The sequence below is a fragment of the Aythya fuligula genome, chromosome 5, assembly GCF_009819795.1.
Source record: "Aythya fuligula isolate bAytFul2 chromosome 5, bAytFul2.pri, whole genome shotgun sequence".
Taxonomy (NCBI): Eukaryota; Metazoa; Chordata; class Aves; order Anseriformes; family Anatidae; genus Aythya; species Aythya fuligula.
This window is the reverse complement of record NC_045563.1, coordinates 12,769,273-12,791,769: the sequence shown is the minus strand read 5'-3', so window position 1 is coordinate 12,791,769 and position 22,497 is coordinate 12,769,273. Positions and strand designations below refer to the sequence as shown.

The window sequence follows — 22,497 nt, the reverse complement described above, 5'->3', positions numbered from 1 at the left end:
AAATTTCATATCAAGCAGAATCCATTTACTGACATTAAAAAGTTGAGCTGCAAGGGTAGCCATGAAATGCTTCACTTCACCAAAGCTGCATATTTTAAGCAAGCAAAAGTGACAAAAAGTTACCAAAAAATCTGCACTCGGAACATTGCCAACGGTAAACACACAAGGTGGGACAGCAAACAGCGTCACAAGCACCGTTTCTCAGATCTTACAGCACAAACCAAAGCAGATTTATTTTTTTGCCCCTGCAACCAGCTGTGCTCCAGCCCCTGCCCCTCTCCCAGCTCCCACCCTCGTTTTGCCAGCGGCTGTAGAGGAGAGGAGCAGCCACCGCCTGCGTCCCCCCGGGGACAGTGCTGCTCCCACCGCAGCCCTCAGCCCCCTCCTTTGCTGCGGATTCGCAGCTTAGCTCTTAAAAGCTGTTTCATAAATATTCTATGGCCTTTCAGGCCGGGTAATGTGCCTCTGTGACATTAAAGAGGAAACTCCGTGAAGGGGAGGGATGACAACAAATTTATCCACCAATAGCACACTCTTTTGGCACAAAAGCACATTCTTATCTTTACATCCCATAATGAGAAGGCAGAGACAGGACTGTTGCTACAGCTCTCTGGGTGGTTAGATGTACCGTGGAGGAGCCGGGTGGCTGTAAATCCGTAGATATTTTCCCCCCCTCCTGCCTCTGCGAGCAGAAGGACCCGCGCGGGTGTTTGTTCGCCGTGGTTTTCCCGAGCCCCCAGCCAGGAGCGCTTCTCGCACGATGTCTGACTGCGAGGGACTGCCCGTGGGTAAGAGCCAGATTTATATTTACCACAGCGTCCCGCCGGCTAGCGCACGCTCTCGGGTTGCAGAGCCCCACGCCAGCCCACCGGCCGGCCACCACCAAGGGGCAACGAGAAGCCCCCCACTGCCAGCCTGGAGCCCACACAGTGCATGGGGAGAGGCACAGGGGCGAGGAACAGCTGGGTACTGCAGGCAGCCGGCCCCTGTGTCCATCAGAGGTGAGGGTGACGGTGTCGGTGCCTGCTGTCTCTGTCTCCCGTGGGGGATTTTTTGGGAACGGGTCCCCCAGGAGTGAGCGCGCCGCGGGCGCCTGGTGGGAGCGTGCTGATAAACCCGCAGCAACGGCTGCGGACGCAGCAAGGGCAGATAAATGTACGGTGAGTGGTTTGTGTGCTGAGAGGAAATAGCGGCGCGCCGTGTTTCCAAAGTCAGGGCTTCGCGTGTTTTGCCTGCATCTTTTGGAGGAGGCTTTTACGGGCACGTATGGCTGTACGTGCCCAACTTCACCGAGCTCAGAAAGCAGCGTGGTTCTCAGCTGCTTTTTTTGTAACTTCTGTACATCTTGTAAACACCCGCTATGCTGCTGGCGTGACAGGAAACTGTTGTTGTAATGCTGGAGCAACTCTCTGCCAAGGCATTTTGCTAATAAAGGCATGGACCACTGAAAACATTTTTTTTTGTTCTTTTTTGTTCTTGTACCATGGGAAGCATTGATCTTTTCAGGTATTTGTGTATACAGACAAACACAGGCAGAGTATGCAGTGCTTGTGTTTTGCGGCCTGTGAAGGCCGTGTGTTAGAAATGAGGGTCTCAACTAAAACAGGGGACTACAGAAGGCAGCTGCAGCAGAGGTGGTTTTTTCTTTTTTTTTTTTTCTTTTTTTTTTTTATTCTCTCTCTGCTTCCATTTTACGAAAGCAACCCCATGTCCAAAAATGTGCAATCAAAACCACTGGAAAATTATAAATTATGTATGCAATGCAGAGTGAACTGCACCATGCACAGCTCCCTGCGCCGTCACACAGCTACCAGTGCTGTCTGAAGGCAGGAGAGCTGGGGATGGGCTTTCCTCACCCACCCTGTCAAAGGGCTGATCCGAGAACCAGCACGGCTTCCCTTCTTCGGCAGAGCCGGCTTTGATTTTAAGGGCCCGGCCTGTGTTTGCTTGTTAAGCACTCTGAGCCGAGGGTGGGATATTTCAGGATGACAGTGACAGTATTTAGCTGGCATCTGATATTACTGATGAAACTGATATCGAGCACGCGGAGCATGCTGTGTGCAGGAGCTCCTGATATCTCAATCTTCCCCACTGAGGGTCCGGGAGGTTGCCCTCAGAAATGCTCCTGTAGGTGCAGCAGCACTTTGCTAGGCGGAGAAGGAGCCAGAAGAGATGTGTAGGTGCAGACACAGGTCAGAAATGTCCTGGCACAGGCCAGGGGCAGGTATGCTTCCCTCTGCTCCCCCCAAATCCACCCAACTCAGGGCCTCCCAGCAGCCTGCCCAGCCCCAGGGCTCATCCCTCACCTCCCTCTCCCAGTGGTGTACGGGTTGGGAGGTGGCCCTTCTGCAGGGTCTGTGAGCAGACCTTGGAGGAGCAGACCAATGGAGGGCTTTTCCTGCGAGGGGGCTTTGAAATCACGCAGCTCCCTTTGTGGTTACTTCTCCTTTACCAGCTATTTCAGAGTTTAAAACTTCAGCAGCAAAAACTCCATTGAAAGGGTTGCAAGAAACCCATCATAAAACTTGCTAAAATAATGCTTAGTGTCCAGCCATACAGAAATACCACTCTTCTGAACCCAATCATCACAGTAAGACGGGTGCTGTATTTCTAAAACTCCTAGTTTTGAAAGTGGCCAGGCAGCATAGCTGCAAGGAGTTGCTGTAGTGGTGTGTACCATAAGCAACGTGGCAGGGATCTTGAGCTCTGTTTATAACACAACCTGGACAGCCGTGTGCATGTGTCTGAGCATAAACAGGCACGCAACTATAAATAAGTTTAGCGAAAGCAGAATATTAGTGTCAAGCCTACGTATCGCTTCGCCAACCTCCTTGCAAAGAGTACGCCTAATGAACAGCCCGCGAACTGGAGGTTGCACTTACTGTAAACTCATGCCAGGATTTTTACAGTGCTTTCTGCCCACACAAGAATGTAGTAAGAACAGCTGCGTAATTGTTCCCTCAGACAAGCAACCCAGAGGGAAGTGCTCAATACAATCTTTGAATTAAATAGCTGGATGTGAATGGGTCGATACACCAATAATTTCTCAACAAGAAGCTTTATTCAGTAGGAATATCCCACTTCTGCACTGCAAATGGTTATGCAGTTTTTCAGGATGAAAGCACTGGGTTTTTAAATCTCTGGTTTATGTTTGATTCCAGGGTGGCTGCACTGTTTCTCTTATTTGTAATGGAAAATTAAACATGTGTTGCAAACAAAGTTTTACATTGTCTTTTGAATGTGGCACAGAAGACATAAAAGAAGGATCCTAGCTGTCAGATGGCAGATTAAATCTAAGTAATTGTACAAGCATTTTGGACTGAATTCTTACCAAAAAAGGCATTTGTGAGCATTACTATCAAAGTGACATATTAGTGAGCAGATTTCTAAAATTTACACCATCAATTTACCATTGTAACATGGGTAGATAAAGCAAAAATAAGGATCAGCCACTTCAGGACTATCACACTCGCATTTCTTTGTCATTAGCAATTATTGGCATACTGATGCTACCCATTAGTGCTAGGTACATAGATTTACTGTCATTCCTACACACAGATAAAAGAAGAGCACATCAATTATTTAAGTGCTTCCTCTTGTGTGTATTATTTTCCTCCTGTAAGGAGACAATTTAGTCTCTGTGTGACTGAACAGCTTTTCACGCACCCAACATTTTGATTAGGAATATATGAGTCACGATGGTTCTGGTTCTTAACACAATCCTCTCGACTTCAGAAAAAGCTCTGAAGTCATTCAAAGGTTCTTAAAGTGCCTCTTTCCTTATTTTCTCCTAAAGTCTCCGTCAGCCACAGACTGATTTTGAATGGCATGGCTACATTTTTGTGGATAACATCACTGCCACGATAATTCAAGGTATTCAGCCATAATAGATGAGGATTATATTGCTGGAGAGAGTATAGCTCTTCGGATACCAGGAATCTTCTATGTACATACTTTCTCTGTTATTTATGAAAACAGGGCTAAAAAAGAAAGAAACAGAATTGATTTATCTTGTTCTGCAGCAGGTGGTATGCAAATATAACTGAATTTCCTTAAAATTCCTCCTAAACTTGTATTGGCATCATTTCAATAGAGGAGGAAATAAGACCTTTCATCTGAAGCGTGTTCCTGACTCTTGAGCTAAATACTTCCTTTCAAAGCTAAAATTACACATTTCAAACATGTCTTTAAGGGAGACTGGAGCCAATTTGCTAAAATTGGTGTTTGCAGAATCAGGATATCCCAGAACCCTCCAGGAATTGAAGTTTCCAGAGATTCGTGCATATTCTGCACTGTCACGGTGAGTCCATTTAGGTCAGCCGTGAGGCTGCTACTGCGCAGAACCTCATTCACCCGCATTGTGCTGTCTCTACATGGCTGCTGGGATTTAAAAATGGCACAAATACATTTTTGTCATAAAAAGTCACAGGAAATGGTTTAGTGCCTGCATGGGGTGTGGGCCAGCCAAATAAAATTGTCCTGTTTTTACATGCTCAGTACAGGATCATGCTTTAAATTCATCTTTCATCAGATTTGGTAAAAATGTCTCACTGCTGTGGCTTTAAGGGCTAGAGCACCAGTTCTGCTTTGCAGTCTAGAACTTAGATAAAAGGTCTTGACTGAGACCCTAACAGTGTTGTGTGTGGTCCCACTGAATACTACTGCCTGCAGGGTGAGACCCTAAATAAAAGGCAGCACACTGAAGTTATGTTGCAGAATTTCTCTACAGACCATATTTAGTACTCCAGGTTTCTGGGTAAGCAGGGAATTGGCAAGTTTTTTCCCCTATATAGACCCAGATGCTTGCAGGTTAGAAGTATACTGGCATTTCTTTAGCATCTCAAGACAATGTTTTTTCAGATCCTGGCCCCCCTGAGGCCATCCGGCACTTTGTGGAGCACTGGATTGTGTCCTCAGAGATCCCTGGGTGATCCCCAGCCCAGAGCAGGTGAGGCTGGGGCTCCCACAGCTGCAGACCTCGCTGTCAAACCTCGCACAGCAAGGCACGAGCAACCTTGCAGTCAGTACTCCCAGCAACAACCGGAGAAAAACACATATAAAACTTTCACCTTCTGAGAAGCCTGGGCTGAAGCCCCAAATTAAGAATGATTGTAAATGACTGCAGCTTCAGCACAGCCACTGAAGCTGTGCAAGCTTGTCCAGGTCGCTGTGGCCAGATGTCACTGCAGATTACCTGAAGCATGCCTGCTGATCTCCTCTGAAGTCCTTATAGCCCAGCCTTGCTCTTGTCTGCCTTGTTCCATTTAAAGATGGAGCTGCAGAGGGGCTGAGAGAAACATCTTACAGAATTTATATATAAATATAACAGTCAGTATAAATATTCAAGAAAGAAGCAGTTCCAGCATTTGCCCATTTCATGGGCTGTGCTCTTGCTTCGCCCACTGATCACTCCAGGCTTGCAGGAGGAGACTTCATCTCTCTGCAGGCAACTTTCCATAGGAGGCTGTCCCATCCATGGAGCAGTTTCATCTGTTTTGGCTGGAGTCCCGGGTGACTTCCTGCAGCCCACGTGGCTCCCTCCTGCTCTCCACTCCTTTCCCAAGAGCTCTGTGCCATGCTTGCCTGGGCCAGCAACCCATTCCTTGCCTGCTTGGGTGCAGGGGGATGGCTGAGTCCTGGGAGGGATGGGGAGGAAGGGAAATCCCCAGTGGCTCCTGCCCTCTGCCTTCAGGCACTTCCACCGCTCTGAGACTGTGCAGTTCACCACTGCTCATACAGACACTTCCCGCTTTCTAAAACCTGCCACCCAAAAGGCATCCCAGCCCTATGCTCAGCGTTGTGAAAGACTTCAAGAGAAGATGCAGATGAAAGGCTCTGTGCAAGAGCTCTGGCTGGAGCTGGTGGCTTTACCCGTCAAGAAATGCCCGTTTGACCAAAAATGCCCAAAATGACCACTGTTTGTAGGTAGCATTAATCACTACTTTTTGCAAAACAATGAGAGCCTGACATGTTCTGTGTTATTTTGCAGGGTTTGTAACTAAAGACCACCTCACAGAAACTTTGGGCTTGATGCTTGTACCTCTTGGCAAACTCAGTTCTTTTTGCACTGGGGAAGTCAGATCAGGAGCAGATCATTAACTCTGTTAGGAACAAATCTTCCAGTACAGTGTTCTTCCATCAACAAATAGAGAGGTCACTGAATCAAAGCGTAACATTTTGTCAACATTTCCAATATGTTAACACATTTCTAGGCTACACTTTGAAAACTGAAGTTAAGTGGCAAGTCAGACAAAATGACTTGAAATTCTTCAGTAAAATAAAAACAAATATAATCTTTGGGTTCCTTGGTCTAGTTCGATGCACATGAAACCAAAATCCCAGAGCTTTCTTGGCAGCTGGGAACAGTCCCTCTGAGCCTCTGAAGGCCGGTGGGTCAAGCACCAGCTCCTCACTCTGCCTCAGCAGCAGTGCAACAACAGGGGCCTGGGCACTGGTGAGAGCTACGCTAATGAGAATGAAACTGTGTTATCTGTGTGTGTGTTTTTATAGAGATTTTTGAATCTGAGGGTCAGGAAAACAGGCAAGGCAATGTGTGTGACTCAGGAGCCCCAGGAATCCATGTTTCACAAGAAAAACGCCAGGAGCAGATTCATGGCAACAAAGCAATCCCTGTGCAGACACGGGAGTGGGAAGAGGTCAGAGACAAACCTGGAAAGCCCTCTCTGCATGTAAGGCGTTTCAAGACAGTCCCATGATCCAAAATATCAAACGCAGCTGAGGATCCATAAGGAGTTAAACCTGCCTGCACCCTCCCCGCTGAGGAGGGATAGCAATGTTCAAACGTGCTGTTTTCAAAGCAGTGAGGCTGCAGCAGCCCAGCTGAAGTCTCTCATCCACCTTCTCAGATCTTTTGTAGGAAAAAGAAAAAACAAAGTTCTTTTTGGTCTGGGAGGAAGCTGGGGACTCCGGAGCCCATGTAGTAATTGCTGCGGCCCTGTGAAAGGGAGGGAGCTGGAGGTAGCATAGATGTTAACGCTGTTTTTCAGAAGTCTGAGTTTGCAGAAATGCACTGAAACCATATCTGGAAGAATAGGAAAGGTTTTCTTTTTCATGGCTCTCTTTCTACTTTTTTTCCCCTATTCCTTTTTTCCTGAGGAGAGCCATGCTGAGGAAGGAGAGCTCTTTCAGGCAGTCATCAGATACAAAAGCAGTTAGCATGAATGCTTGCAGCTGGGATGCTGGTTAAGGATCTAGTTAAGGAAATATAAAAGAGGCTACATGGCTTGCCAAGGGCTCCTCCTCCCTTGGAGGAGGATTTTGCTGGCAGGAGGCTTTTACTTGTCCATCTAAATACTTGAAATCTCTAGTTTGTCCTAGGGTCTGTAAGCAGGAACACTTGCACAGAGCATACAGAACATTTCTTGATGGTCTTAGTCCATGATGTTTACTGTAACTTGGGGCACGCAGAAAAACAGCTGATGTGTTTTTTCTTTACCTCCCCACCATGCCTCACAACATCTGCAGCATTGCCAGCATAGCCAGTGTTAAGCCATTGGCATTTAGGAGCCATAATTGCATTTAACATTTACTTCTTGCTGTCTGGAGCCCTGTCTTGCAGCAGACCTGTTTCATGGGCAGTAATTTACAGGGTGGGGCACATTTCCCTCATTTTACAATTCAGGCTCCAAACAAAATGCCAGTTTACCCTCACGCCAACTTAGTGAGTGCCCAGGCCCTCATCTACCTCTTTAGCTGCCTATCTGTCCCTGTAATTTCTTTCCTTGCTGCCTGTGATCAGTTTCCTCACCATGCAATGATGGTTTCCAAGGTTAAATTAGCAGCATCCAGGATTCTTTTACATCTCATGCCTCATCTGAAAAAGCAGTGAGGTCCTCCAGATGCTTTCTTGCTTGTGTGAAATTGGAAAGAAATACTGGGACAGAGGAATGGGCTCCTGGCAGATGCCAAGTGCTGGGCATGGACCTATTGATGGTGCCCAGGTTCACTTCTCCAAAGCAGTCCTGGGCTTCACAGAGCAGCTGAAGTATGTGGTGGGTCACTGGGCCCCTTGGGACAGGCCAGAGCTGCCGATGGGCCTGCACACAGACTGTCCCCATGGGGCTCCTTCCTTAGGTGGCTCCATCCTGGGCTCAGAACATTGGCAGTGGCCCTTGAGCAGCCACAAGAAATTCCAGCAAGGTTTACAGTTATGAGAGTTATGCTCTCCTCTTCATGGATACCAGCAAGGCAGCATGTCAGAGAGGCGCCCAGGCTCACTCCTCTCAGCTCCTCTCCACTGCTCTGAGCTCTGTACACATGGTTCATATTTCCATTGGCTGTGTTTGATGGTATTTGAAAGAGAAATGATTGCAAGGTTTAGGTCCAAAATCCCTTCACAAACCCATAGGCGCTCTGTGCAAAATTCGTCTCGCTGGCACAACCAAGGAGTGAAAGCACACAAAAAAACACCTGTGCATGAGGTCTGAGCACCAAAGTGTTTTCCACGGATACTCAAAAATCTACAAATGAGGGCCTCAGGTTTTGTGCGATCATATCACAGTGATTAAGAAGGACATAACTTTGGGTTAAACTTAAAAATTGCCCATCTCTCTCTCTCTGTGGTAACAGAGAGCTTTAAGGGCCTGATCCAGGTGGAAAGGAGCCTTTCTATCCACTCTAGTGAATTTGGATCACAAGTCTTTTAAAATCTCAGCAATACCTTTATATATCAGACCCACAAGTACAGGCTGTAGCTGGGTCAGCTCCATTATTCTCCCCAAATCACACAGCCCGAGTCCTGGCTGCATTCCTGGTACAGTTTTTGGGATGTGACCCCACCAGCAAGCACTGCTGTGGTGTGTGGGAGGTGCTGTGCATTACCCCTACTCCATCCCAGCACAACTGTTCAGAGAAACATGCTTATTTCTGTACCTAATTCAAAAACAGTAAATGTTTGGTATTTCCCCTACTGAAACATTCCAGATATGACTTAGCAATAAGTCACAGCCACGTGTGTGGTATGGTTAGAGTGTACATACGAGGCACAGAAGCACAGCAGGACTGAGCCAAAACCAGCGCTGACTGATGTGGGTGTCTCCCCCGAGGTGCTGAGGCGCTCGTCTTTCACGGCACAGGCCCAGCACCGTACTTCACGTTCAAACTTCATTTCTAGCTGTGAGAGCTGGACATGCCTGCAAGTCACCGCTCTGGCCTCTGGTCCAGAACCAGAAGATGAGGAGCGCTCCGGTAGTGACTGTCATGGAAAGATTGGTTTCCACAGCTGCTCCATGGAGCGACTACCCTCCCTTTTAGAGGAGCTCTGTGGCTGAGGCACAGATGCAATCCAGCTCCTGGCAATGCTTTTAAAATGAACTTAGCCTGAAATTGTCCTTGATCTTCCTGGAATTGCATCCTTCACCATGTTCAATATCTCCAACAGGTGAAGCTGTGATGTTACGATGAACAGCTTATTGGAAACACATTCGTCATAAAATCTAAAATCCTCTGTCACCTCATAACCAGATCTCTAGCAATAAATATACTTTCTCAGCTTGTTCTTATAATAACTTGATACTTCATTAATTGTTTGGAGATAGTCTCCAGTGTTGATAGACTCGCACACAAGCAGCTCTGGCACAGGCAACTTGTCCCTGGAACACTAAACCTGTCATTTTCTACAACTCTTTTTACCCTAGAACAGAGGCTCCCTGGTTAGTCCTGTTGCTACAAGAGTCAGCAGCCCTTCTCACACACATCTGACGTAGGCATGAGATTGCAATATGTTTGTGCTGCAGGCATATGGGCCCCATCTGGAAAGGGTTTTGAAAAGGAAACTATTATTTCCTGCATCTATCATAAATTCCAAATGGTATATTTAGGCATAGCTGTTGGAAAACAGATAGCACATTGATGAAATGGAAGCAATTTCTCTGGGAAATTTCACCTTAAATGTTTGATTCATCTTAATGCTGCCAGCCCTTTGATGTTTATCACGAGCCTTGTAAGATTTGCTTTATTTTTTCTAAAGCCAGTTTTCTTGGGTCATGAGTATTTGGGGGTCAGCAAGGCATCTATGTCTATTCTCACCCAGTCAGCAACATATGGGGAGTCTTATGCCACTGGAGAATGGGGATTTTCTTTTTTCCCCAAGATATTTTGTATTTTAAACATCTAAGTCATAGGAAGGAGCATCATGTGGTAAAGTGTGAGAGAGTGTGCAGTATCTGGAACAGATAGTGCAGGCTGAGGCACACAATGCTCACATGTGTAGGCTGGAGAATAATATTTCTCTAACAAAAACTGTCTTCTTAAACACCAACCACATTTTTGCATGTTTTCATTTTGAGTCATTTAATGAAAAAATTGGAAAACTCCAGGGAAAGCATTCAATCTGCTCACAGCTTTTTACAGGAGGAGTGGTTGTTTTCTCAGCAAACTCCTCTTCTACAATTATTTGGTTTCTTTAGATCTTTGGGGAGCCTCCCCACACATAAAGTAGCTGAATAGCCCTTTTGTTGTACTTTACTACTCCCTGCTTACTCTGATGTCTTCTCCCACATATGCTGGAAGGAGACTACCACTGAAAAGGGACTGGATGACACATTTTTGTCAAGGCATGATGAGCATCCCCTGCCACAGGAGCCTCAATACTCAGGTCAATCAAACCATGACTGACACCAGAGAGGTTTCAGCATGGTTTTGGGCTGAGCATCTCGCCACTTCATGCTGCTGTCAGGACCTCAGCAGGGCAGGGCTGGTTCCTGGAGAAGACAAACATGTTCCTGTGTTGTGTCCCTCATCCCACAGCCCAGAGACCCTGTAGGGGAGAGGGATGCCCCAAGGTGCACAAGAAAGCTCACCGCTCCATGTCTGGGAGACACAAAGGTAACCAGGGGCTGAACATCTTGGTTTTGTCCAAGGAGGAGATAAAGGCTTAGAAAATATCCAGTTTTGCTAAATTGGTTTTACTTTCTCCTTCAGAAATGTGCCTCAACATTGAGTGCATGGTTAGAATTTGATTTCTTTCCCTAACGAGGTTCAGCAGCTGGGTTATCCTAAGTTATGGTGCCAAATCTTTAAAGATTTCCTTGTTTTGAGGCAGTTGCTCAACTGACAATCTCGCTTATGGAATCCAGCTCCCTTCAGGGAGAGAGGAGAACTGGAGGCAACTGGACAAATTAATGAGTTGACATGAAGGACAAGGCAATGCTGTAGAGCGAGTCCACCCCAGCACAGCCCAAGCCTGCCCCACCAGCTGCTTTGTTGCGATCCGGCACGCATGCTTTCTTGGGAGCTAACCCGACTGGAGCTCAGGGTTGTTTAGAGTGAGGAGCCAGCAAACACAGACCACATTTATTTTCCACTACTCACTGCTACTGGCTGGGGTGTTTACACTCCCTTCCTGGAGGACAGCATGCAGTAAAGGCAGCAGGGTAGGCGCATCCCAGTGCATTCCTACGGGCTTGGTCTTGTTCCTCTACAAGCAACCGCTCACTGCTTCAGATGAGCCCCAGATCTCTTCTTTCACAGTTAATAGCACCTGATGATGCCACTGAGATCCTCAGGTAGTTGAATTTCCGTGTGTTGGTCAGGTATGAGACATCTACAAAGTGGTGTGAAATATCGGCAGAAAGGCTAATTCTCCCCTGAGCTAGATCAGCAGTTAGGGATAGTCCTTTCTTATTACTTTAGCTAAATAATTCCTAAAAATTCTCTATCTTCAACTGCACATTGTTCTCAAGAGGTCCTAAATACATGGTGTCCCTGCTGCGGTATGGTGCTCACTGGGGACACCCAGGCTGAGATATCTCCGGTCCCTCCTCTCAGTTCTTCCAGTCCTGCCCATCTGCTGCCACTTTCCTCACTCCACCCAGCAGCAAGTCCTGGGAAGACACCTTGGCTTTTATCCTGATATGAAATAGGAAGCAAAAAAATATCTATCATTAGAATTTATAGGAGTGAAGTTTTTATGACTGAACACTCATGAAATAGAGATGCAAAAATCATTTTCTGCTTGGAGCAGAGATTAGGGAAAATTTCTTAGTGCTTATTTGAGGAAAACGTCTTCTACTATTTTCACATCTTTAATAAATTCTGGTTTCTCTAATACTTATGCAATAAAGATGGAATTCTACCAAGTATCTGATGACGACCCAAACCACAACAGTGAAATATGAGCCACTTGCTCATGTCACTGAAATCTCAGAAGGGAATTACAGCCTTTAGCAGGGTTCATTTGAGGTATACTACTTAAGGTAATAGGGCAGGACAATCTCATTAAGATTTATCTCCACCCCATTTAAACATGGGTTCAAAAGTACAGCTAGAGCTGTGCTGGCTTTATCTCTGGCTTACAGAAGAGATTGGAAAGGGAGGTAAACAAAAAACACAATCCATCACTCAATCTGCTGGGCCATGAGACTGCAGCATATAGTGAACACAGATTTGTGCCCAGCGGGCTTAGAGGCTGAGGAAATCAGAACAAACTTTTGTCCTTATTACATTGCGTACCTTTTTTTTCTTTTTCCCCTACTGGATTTAAGAGATATTGCATCACGCTGGGAGGGAGGGGGAACAAAGCAATTACCTCTGTTCTTCTGATGGTAGTTCATCACATTCTCTGGAGTTGTTCCAGACCTGAATTTGTCCATACTCATTTGGGAAATGTAAGGCTGAGGAAAAAAAAATACATTTTCAAACATTTCAGCTTGTGTTGCAAATTCCCTAAGTAGTCTGAGATGGTTACAAAGCTTCTAGTGTGTTGGGCTTGTCCTCCCCCAGGTAACGATACATGAGGACAGTAATTCTTCCATCACACTCTAAGTGCTTCTTCTTGCTTCTGTTGAACTGATGCAGACTGTGGGTTATTCTGAAGAATTTATTTTCTCAGCTTCTCCAGTATAAAAGAAGCAGAGGATCTTTCCACCTGGGGTAGGAGAATTTGCTAGACAGCAAAAGCAGAAGCCCACTGTGTTTGCTGCAGCATCTTGTGGGTGGGAACGGATACACTGGGATGCTTCGGATGCTGGAGGGAGGCTGCACCTACCAGAAGAGACCCATGGTGATCATGGCCTGAAGCCCAGCGGCTTTTGGGATCAGACGCGCTGTAATCCACGCAGCCTGCTCCAGCTCCTCTTACAGCTGCCAGCAGCAGGGCCTCTCTGGGGTTCAGCCTGCTGGGAGGATGAGCTGTGGGGCTGTAGGGCAGCATTGGGGGGTGCCGCAGCGAGCAGATAATGCAAACAGCAGAGGACATGACCTCCAGCACATCCTTGGCGGGCTTCCACGTGGCAACATACCTGAGCCTTTCAGCCTGGGAACAGATTTCTTGCCTTCTCTCCCCATTGCACTCTCACCCTCCTCAGGTTTGGACCATGCTTTGTGGTTTACTGAGACCACATTCTGTCCGGAGACCCCTGGAGATACAAAGGCAGGCAAAGGCATTTTGCTCCCTCCCAGACTTTCTGGGAGAGGCTCAGCTGGGAAGCAGATCCAGCACCGCTGTTCTGTGAGCACGACTTCACTGCAATCGTTTAGTGCATAAACATGCACTCAGTGCTGCCATGTAGGCCAGGACTACGATCTGCATGTTTGGAAGAACATTAAGGAATTGAGAAGAGAGGAGAAGGGAGTCGACACTTCTAAGGACTGATCACCATAGTATCAAACCTCTGTTTACAAAACTTCTTTGTGAAGTTTCCACGAGCCCTTTCCTTCAGTTTCAGTTAAACTCTGCATGGTCACTGTTCTGGCTTCAAACTCTGCTCTGAAAAGCCTGTAATCTAAACATGGAAACGTTTAAGTAATGCGCTAAAACAAGAAAATGAAGTTGTGGACAAAGCTACACAGTGTGACCCAGGGTGGCGTGAGGACCCAGGGCTGGTCCTGGTGGAACTGCAACCCTGCCAGCCTGGTGAGAGACCTCTGTGCAAGCTCCACGGGAGCTCAGAGCTTGGCCAATGAAGCCAGGGTGTAACATGTCCCTGCTACATCCTTCTGTCTGCATTTCCATCACTCACAGGGCAGTCATGGCCCACCCTCCCTCCTAGGGTGTAGGTGTGCTCCAGCCAAGAAGCAGCAGAATAAAACCCCCTCTGTTTTTGGTGACTGTGTTGTGTGAAACACAGGTCAGACCCTGGCACAAAGGGTGAGAAATTAATTGAGCATTAAAGTTTAATTCCGTTTTAATCTGGAATTATTAACAAAATTTATATTTTTAAACACAATGCTTAACCTGACAGTGTCCCTTTAAAATGCTTTATGTAAGCTCATTAGAAGCTTCTGTGCGGTCTCATATTTATTACAATTAGCAAATCTTAGTGGATCAGCCCCATTTTCTGTCCTGTTCTGCTTTTGTTCCTCTACCTCCTGCCTGTCATAACCTAACCATAGCCTAGATTAGATCCTTTCAGACATCAGCCTTTTACTCTGACAAGTTCTGAAGAAGGAGAAATGAGAAAGAAGAAAAGGAAAAGGAATAGAAAATTAACCACTAGGAGCCTCTGAGAAATCAAAAGAGACTCTTAGATTAAGCCCCTCACCAGTGTCAGGACTAGCAGCAGTGCCAGTGGCATTAGTGGCACTAAGTCACTTAATTCCAATATGATTCAGAATCATTTGTAGCTATCGGCTTATTCAGAGCAAATCTCCTTCCTCCCAGGTCTTTTGTTTGCCATCCCTTGACAAGGCACATTGCATATCAATTAACTTGTAAGATATGTGAAGGAAGGATACATTTTCATCTGTATCTGAAGATTCAGGAATGCAAATGCTACTGTAGAAATACTAATAACTAGCAGCATTAATAGTTAATGAATCCAATCCTTTGTTGTTGTTGTTTGTTTGTTTGTTTTGGCTCTTTCACAAATATAAATTGTGTAAAACGAAAGGGAGGTTTTCCTGAGTAAGGGCAGAAGCCCATTTTTAGGGATGCTTAGACCTTGCTCCATTCACTGACAAAGGGATGGGGCAGATCAGTGCTTGTGCTTATCCTACCACACCCCGAGAGGGTCCAAATCTTCCCGCAGAGGGTATCCTAACGTTTGGGATATAAAGTGGCAGGGTGGCTAAGGACTGCTTTGGGGCATGTTACTGCCACGTGTATGTGTGAGTCTGGGTCGTCTGCCTCCTTCCTTCTGTCAAAAGGAAAGAGGGGACTGACATACAAGTCACAGTCCTGCAGGAGCAGGCTCTGGCTTGCGTCTTGTGCCAAGACTGAGCGGAGCAGCGTTTAGGAAGCCATGCAGAAATTAGCAGCCCCTCAACCTTTTCCCTAGCGGTGCCTGTGTGGCTGTGCAGGGGAAGACTTGGTCCCCTGCCAGGCCCCAGCCCTTCTTGGCTTGTCTGCGGGGCTTGACGTTGGCGCTCCTGCCCTGCCTGCTAGCCCGCGCTGCCTGCGATTGATTGCTGGAAAAGGCTCTGGCTGTTACAAGGCAGATAGACTTTCTTTTATTTTTCTGGAAAGGGAATTTCTATGAACTTCACTTACTGACTTAATATAATAATACATCCAATTATTATATTTTTTATTTGGGAAGAACTGCTGCAAAAGTGCCAGCAAGCAGACAAACATTTTTCTCATTTACTGTAAACACTAAAGCTATCACATAAGCTTTGGATATCAGGGTTTGGAGAATTCATTCTGGGGACCTGAGAAAAGAAGCTCCACATTTAAAGTGAACCCATTCGGCAGCAATTAGCAGTCTAGGCTAAAGGGTCTAATGCATGGACATTGCCTAGTTTTCTTTGTCTGAAGATAGTCACTGAGACTCTGCCTCATTGCTCATTCACATCTTTTCCCTGATTTCAGTGAGCTTAATTTGGTCTTACTGTATTAAGTTCTCATTCCTAAAAACTCAAAATATCATCTATTATTTTTCTTTTTTCTTTTTTTTTTTTTTCATACAAACACGCATCAACTGACAAGTGTATCTGTGTCCTGTTGTGTCTGGCACAAAAGTAATCTTTATGGCATGGACTGAAAACCAGGATTGATACGTACTTCCATCGCCTCTCCAGGAATGTTTTTAGGACACAGTCTAGAGATTAATGCCTTGGCTGATAGTGAAGAGCATTAAGAGTGGGACCAAGATAAGGTCAGATTACACAAAAAGAGAAGCACTTGCTGTAAAATCCAGTGCTGTGAAGAAGAGAGCAGAGTACGTCACGAGTGAAGTTATCAGTGTTTCAAAGCTGTTCCGTGTGAGATGAAGCCAGCTACAGCACGTAAATACTGAAGTCTGTGTTCCACTTGTGTTAGCAGTGATCTTCCACTACTCGGTTCACAGAAAATATGGAAAGGAGGATAAATATTCTCTGTAACCCCAGTTGCCAAAGAAAATGCAAGAGATATTTTCGGCTGCTTACTCATTCAGAGGGAGCCACAGCATATGAGTCTTGCTGTGCTTTTTGGCTGCTGGAAGCCAGCAGCTTTTCTCTGTGAGCTTGGAAATGTGTATGCCCAGCTCTTGAGGGAAAACTTGGATACATCAAAAGTTCCCTGATGTTGCCTTGTTAACATGATGTTAGCAGTCTGAGCATGTACAGTATGGATCAGGAACGTGCTGTTGGAAAACGGAGTGTTTGGGAAAACTTTTACCAATGGGGAAACAAATATGCTGGTATCTCTCATTTTGCTCCAAATAGCACACTTAATGTTATGTGCAGACCTGCTACAGAAATCACCACCCTTGACAGCAGTAAAGACATTTCATAACACAGATTGTGTCTACAGAGAAAAATAAGAAAGGAAGCTGCCAAATATTATCAGTGAATGTATCAGTAAAATACTATTTTGTTACAGGAAAAAAATAAATCTGGTTATGTGGCTTGTCTAAACTGAAGAGACAAGATATTCAGTCTGTACCCAAAGGATTTCATTATTATTCCCCAGTTCTACCCAACCCTAAATACTTTCCAAAATGACCCTTAGCAACAAAAATTGAAACCAGCTTTTATTAGTAATGAGTGAGCAACTAATCAAAAGGTAAAAGATGTCCAACATGAGATCCTATCAGGAGCCAGGAGCAATGGAAGGAACCACTGGTCCTGGTGTCACAGGGCTGTGAATTCTCTGCACCATCTTCATATTCTGAAAAGACACCAGCCAAAACCCTGCTCTCTGCCATCACCGTGCCATGCCACTGCAGCCATCTGAGCTGTCCCTTGAAGGGCCCATCTCAGGGTCAAAATGCTTATCAATAAGCTGAGTTACACGTTCATAAACAGTCTCTGGCACTACCAGTGAAGCCAGAGGCCCCAATTTCATTTTCTCCCCATCTGTGGCAGTTTACAGCACTGTGATTTAAATCCTGGTCAGCATCCTGACTGTGCTTGTTTGGGGGATGGGGAGTTAAATCACGTGAGGGCTTCTTTCTCTCAAGGAATTAGCTGTACCTTGGGAAGCCATTCGGTACAATTATTTATTACTTGCATAAATCAGAGCGATGCCAAGATGTCTGCCAACGAAGTTTAACGACATGCTCCTCTTTCTGTTACTGTCACAGCAAATCTAACCTGAGAAAAGGACAGCTCCTTGCTTTGGTTTGGTTTGGTTTTGCTTTGTTTTGTTTTTGTTTTTGAAATGCTATATGCTCCCAGAGAATTAATGGACAGTGATTTATTTATGACATTACTAGAGCAGGAGAAAGTCATGCTTGGGTCTTGCTGCCATGGAGGGAGATAAATAGACTGCCCTAATATATTTAGCTAAAGAAGATATAACCCATAGAAAAACAGACTGAACAGAACTGGAGAGCCATACACAAGCTGGCACGGACAATACCGAGCCAGAGAACAGACTGTTTATAGGGAGGCACGTATGGGCACTCCCCACCAGCAAATGCATCACTGAGGGCGTAACTGGCTATTTTTAGCAGCAGTGCCCACGTTTCTTTGGCCTTTTACCTCGAGAAACCTGTGTGAAGCACTATGTGTGAGCCAGTAAAAAAATCCAAATGGGGCAATGCTGGGATTCCTGATACGGATGGGTACAGCTCAAAGTGCCCTTGGCTTGCATGTGCAGTGGTGCCCACAGACAGGTGTGTGGATATACAATGTATATGATATATTATCTATCACCATATATATATATTATTATATATATATATATATGGGGTAGTTCATTTGCTTATACATACATCCTCATACATCCTCAGGTGATGAGAGAGGGGAGAACGGGGGTGCTCACCCCCTGCTGTGCTGCTGAACCCCTGATCCCAGTTTCCCCTCAGTGCCAGCATGGGATCAGGGGGATTGCATCTTCTGATAGTCTGGTTGATCCTCTGCGCAAAATCCTCCACCTTCAGCCCCAGGGATCATGAGGTAATCCAGTATTTTACTGCAGTGATGGAAACCTGTGAGAAACACAGTATTTGTTTTTATCATTATAGTCAGCATTTGGAAGTAACGGGCTGTAAACCCCACACGATGTGTGGCAGGGCACTGCATTAACGCTTATATAAAAAAGCAAAGATGGCTCCAGTGACAGCACTTAACAATTTTCTCTGTTACTTCGATGACTATTCACCTTGAATGGGAAGTGCTTTTACGCACCATTGAAGCACAGCTAGCACATAACCTCCAAGCACTCGAAAACGCTGAGATGCTCCGAGAAGCAGCACTTAATAGAGTGCAGCCCTCCTCTGGCACACACTGCCCGAGATCAGGCCTCGCACAGCTCATCGCCCGCGGTGCTGCTCTGTCACACTCAAACCGGCACAAAATCTGCCCCGTGGCACGCAAAGCAGAGCAGAGATTACCACGCAGATTTTGCATTGAATTCCTCGTGTGAAATTGGTGGTAAAATATACGCAGGCCTAAGCTTGTTTTATGAGCTTTTATTGGGCAGCAGCGATGGCGTGGGATCGTCTTGCGGTGGGGATGTAGAGGCTGTAAATTGAGAGACTGGTGTTCAAATCCAGCAGATCAGCATAAAGCCCTCAGGATATTATTCTTGCTGCAATTACAAGTAACAGCTATCAGGAGAAGAAAGGGTAGTAGGCTGCCATGCAGTGAATAGAAATGTTTCTCTTCAGTTGTTTGTATGAGGACTGCAGACAGGGATAAATAGTTGTTACTGTAAAGCTCCTGGTGACAAATTGATCCCCGTCTCTGTCTCCAGCTGCCTCCAGCATTTCCTTATGGGAGACAGTGGTGGGGCATCAATGTGGCCATTTTAAGCTTGGCAAAAAAAAAAAAAAAAAAAAAAGGATCCTGATGTTAAAGTCTCCTTGTGTGACCTTTGCTTATATTCATAAGCATTGCTCAAACAACAGCCCCACTGATGTCGATGCTAAGAGGTAGATGGCAGAGACGATTTCACTGTGACTGTTAGAGGCTGGAGACAAGGAACAAAAGCCCCTTTCTGAAGGCTTCCCATCCCTCTCAAATGCTCTGACTCACTTCACCTCATGTGGGACCAACTACTTAGAAAAACCAATGCTGCCATCTTTTTACCACGTTTACAAGATCGCAGCCCTAGAATACACAAAGCATTACTCACTTCAGCCGATTCCTTTAATGCCAAAGACACAGCTTGTACTTACTCCATATGAGCTGCAGAAAAGGCTTCTGTATGAGGGGATTATGGCTACAGTTCAGATGCTCAACATTTCCTAGCTGAAGCATTTCACAATGAGGCAATAGTATCATTAAGAGTTTGCGAGGCAACACCATAAGCTTTATTTCTTCTGATTGAGCCTCCCTAAAATATATATTTTTGTAAGGTTATGATGAAAATCAAAACAAATTGTTGCTTTTCTTGATTTCTCCAAAACTAGTTGCTTTGGAAATAGAGAAAATGTCCCACGATTAGTTGTACAACATGATCATGCTATCAATGCAAAATGATAACATAATATCCCAAGAGAAAGCTGAGCAGATTTTTTGTCTACCAGCATACGTATGCCTGAGCCTGCTTGTATGCAACCACAAACTCACTCTGGACTAAATTAATGAGCTATACTATTTTGTTCTTCCCAATTCTTTGTGTTTCCAAAGACATCTAGTGTTTAGGTATCTATTTAGACATTCCTGAGCATATAATGCATGCTGCTCACAGCTGAATTAGGTTAATCAGCTCTTCTCCTGTTTAAATCAGAGATGCTGTTGGATATGTCAATGGATGGAAAAAGTTCTCCAGGTGGTGTCTATTTTGCAAAACGAGTGGTTTGACAAATCCACTCAAGGCATCCAAGATAAATCCTTCAAACTACAAATTCTATTATTACTGGGCATGTGCTACCCCTCTGCAGTGACCTTGCCATCCTAAGCAGGTTCTTATGACATCACCTTAATGCCGTGGCTTAAAAACAGCTTAATTAATTTAGTGTCTATGCATTGCTGTCTGCTGCCATTGTAACCTTCACATAAATAAAAAGAAGATAAGGCACCCAGCTGCCTCTCATGCAGAGCCCTGTGGGTCCTGGCTATAACCCCCCAGCTGCTTCAGGGGTATCTCTGAGGAACATGAAGTCCATCCCTGAAGAACCAGCCCAGGCAGACACCAGCGGAGCAGCGGATTTCTGTGCAGGTCACTCCTTTCTTCCATTACTTAACTCCACATTGCCATTGGCACGAGGATTACCTTGTGTTCTATAACAGCTGGGATTTTTACCTCCATCTACAAAGTAATTAATTTTCTTTAAGCGTGATAGTGGCTTGGTGTTAAGTAGCAAGATGGATAGGGTTACTGTAATGATGTTTTCTGTAGTCTGGTTGTTATACTGTAAGATAGCATCTGTTTCTGGTTTGCCCTATTTTAAATATCATGCTTACAGCAAGAAAAAATCTTTCTGACTCAATGTTGAGCTCTGAACTCATAGAGTTATTTCTGTTTAAGTATTACCTATTCTCAGTGAGTGTTTTAATGTGTGTTTAGAATAGAAAATATCTTTATTTTTTTCTTTAATTACAACATTACAACCTGGAAAGTAGACAGGTGGCAGTTAAAGGAAAAAAAGCTGTAATGCCATTAATGGTTTAACTTATTTTAACAAGAAGGGATTTATTGCTTACTAGCTTGCGTTTATAAATAACTGTACTTTCAGTCAGTAATGGAGGGAGTGGGGGGGGGGGGAGAGATAAAATCATAAATGTGACTTTAGATTTCTTTAATTTTCCTAAGCAGTAGACTTGTAGACCTTCTTTTTATGTTACTCATCAGCTAACAAAAGAAATCCCCATCCTAGATCTACCCAAGAAAATCCAGGATTGAAGTTCATGCTGAGACTAATCTATGCAGATTAAATAGCTGTATTGTCTTTCTCCCTGAAGTATACAACTTGGCAGCATACTCCAAAAGCCAAACCCAGATATAAAACAGAAGAATGCACTGCGTTTCTACCCAGCTCCTGGGGCTGCCCCAGAAGCAGTAGCTCTGTGGGACCAGGACTGCTGCTTGCCCATGGTGCTGGCTTTGAGGTCTGGAGGTTTGCTCTCAGGAGGTGCTGTCACTTCTTGTGCACTGCCAAATGCCCTCAACAGCCCTTCACTTCTGAGTTCAGTCCCAAAAAGCTGCACTAGCCTGGCAATTGGCATTGCAGCAGTAAATAGTATTATCTGAATAATGCATGTACCAAGCGTTATAGATGATCAAGCTTTGCAGAGCAGGAATAGGTTCAAAAAGCCCTTTTTTGGCAGCCCTGTTGCTGTGTCATAAAGTGTGTGACTTGTTAATGGGGAGCAGCTGAGACAGCCCAGGTGGAAAGATGCATTGGAGCTGTCTCCTTTGTTCGAAGGGAGCTTTACAAAAATGTTTGCTCTCGTGGAGCTGGCTGAAGGTGGAGGAGGGCTGTTAGGGAGCCAAGGCTCTCCTCCCTGCACAAGCCTAGCGAAGGGCTGTGTCAGACACCCATGAGTTGTTAGAAAGGTAGCTTCAGAGATCTCACTGTACTTCTACCTGAAACTATCCAGCTGGGAGGTTGAATGCCAGCGTTTGTGGAAGAATTAATATTTTTCCATTATAGAAAAAAAAAAAAACTTTGAGAAGAACCTGGGCCATGTATTGCCCACGTTGTATAATAGATCGAGTGAGGAATCCATCCTCATGGGCTCTTTCTCATTCAAAATAAAGATGAGATACCTATACATGGATAATGCCACTACTCATACTGCTGGTGTCCATGTTGTCCAGCATGTGTGGGAAGGGAACCTCCAGCATGCTGGGTCCCAGGAGGAGTTGAGGACAGTGGCTTTAGGTGGGTGCCACCAAACTGTGCATGGATCAGCCACGCTGGGTTGCATCCTACTTTTCTGGTATCGGTGGAGTTAGCTAATTGAGTTCTGTGGGTGATACATATTTCTCTGGCTTCTACTGCACACTGATCACCCTGTGGCTGTGTCACCATCAAGATGTTTTGCCATTTTCTTTAATCAGATTAACCAGCTGCTCATGCTTTTGGGACACTGAGTCTGTGGGATGTATTTCAGACCTTGGTCTGTCTCACCTTTTTATTTACCCCCCTCTACATCTGCATGCTTGGAGCAAGGGGATGGTGTCCAGCTCTACCTGCTGGGGCACATATTTTGTTTCCTGCG

General features: G+C 45.3%; 1 protein-coding gene across 1 annotated transcript in view; it reads left to right on the top strand.

The window, feature by feature from the left end:
• The first annotated feature begins 506 nt into the window (after window positions 1–506).
• Window positions 507–22,497, top strand: part of EML1 (EMAP like 1) — a 122,012-nt gene continuing 100,021 nt past the window's right edge. Inside the window, exon 1 of the mRNA XM_032188353.1 lies at window positions 507–788. Coding sequence (XP_032044244.1) covers window positions 761–788 — 28 coding nt within the window. The 5' untranslated portion in view covers window positions 507–760. The remainder of the gene's footprint in view (window positions 789–22,497) is intronic.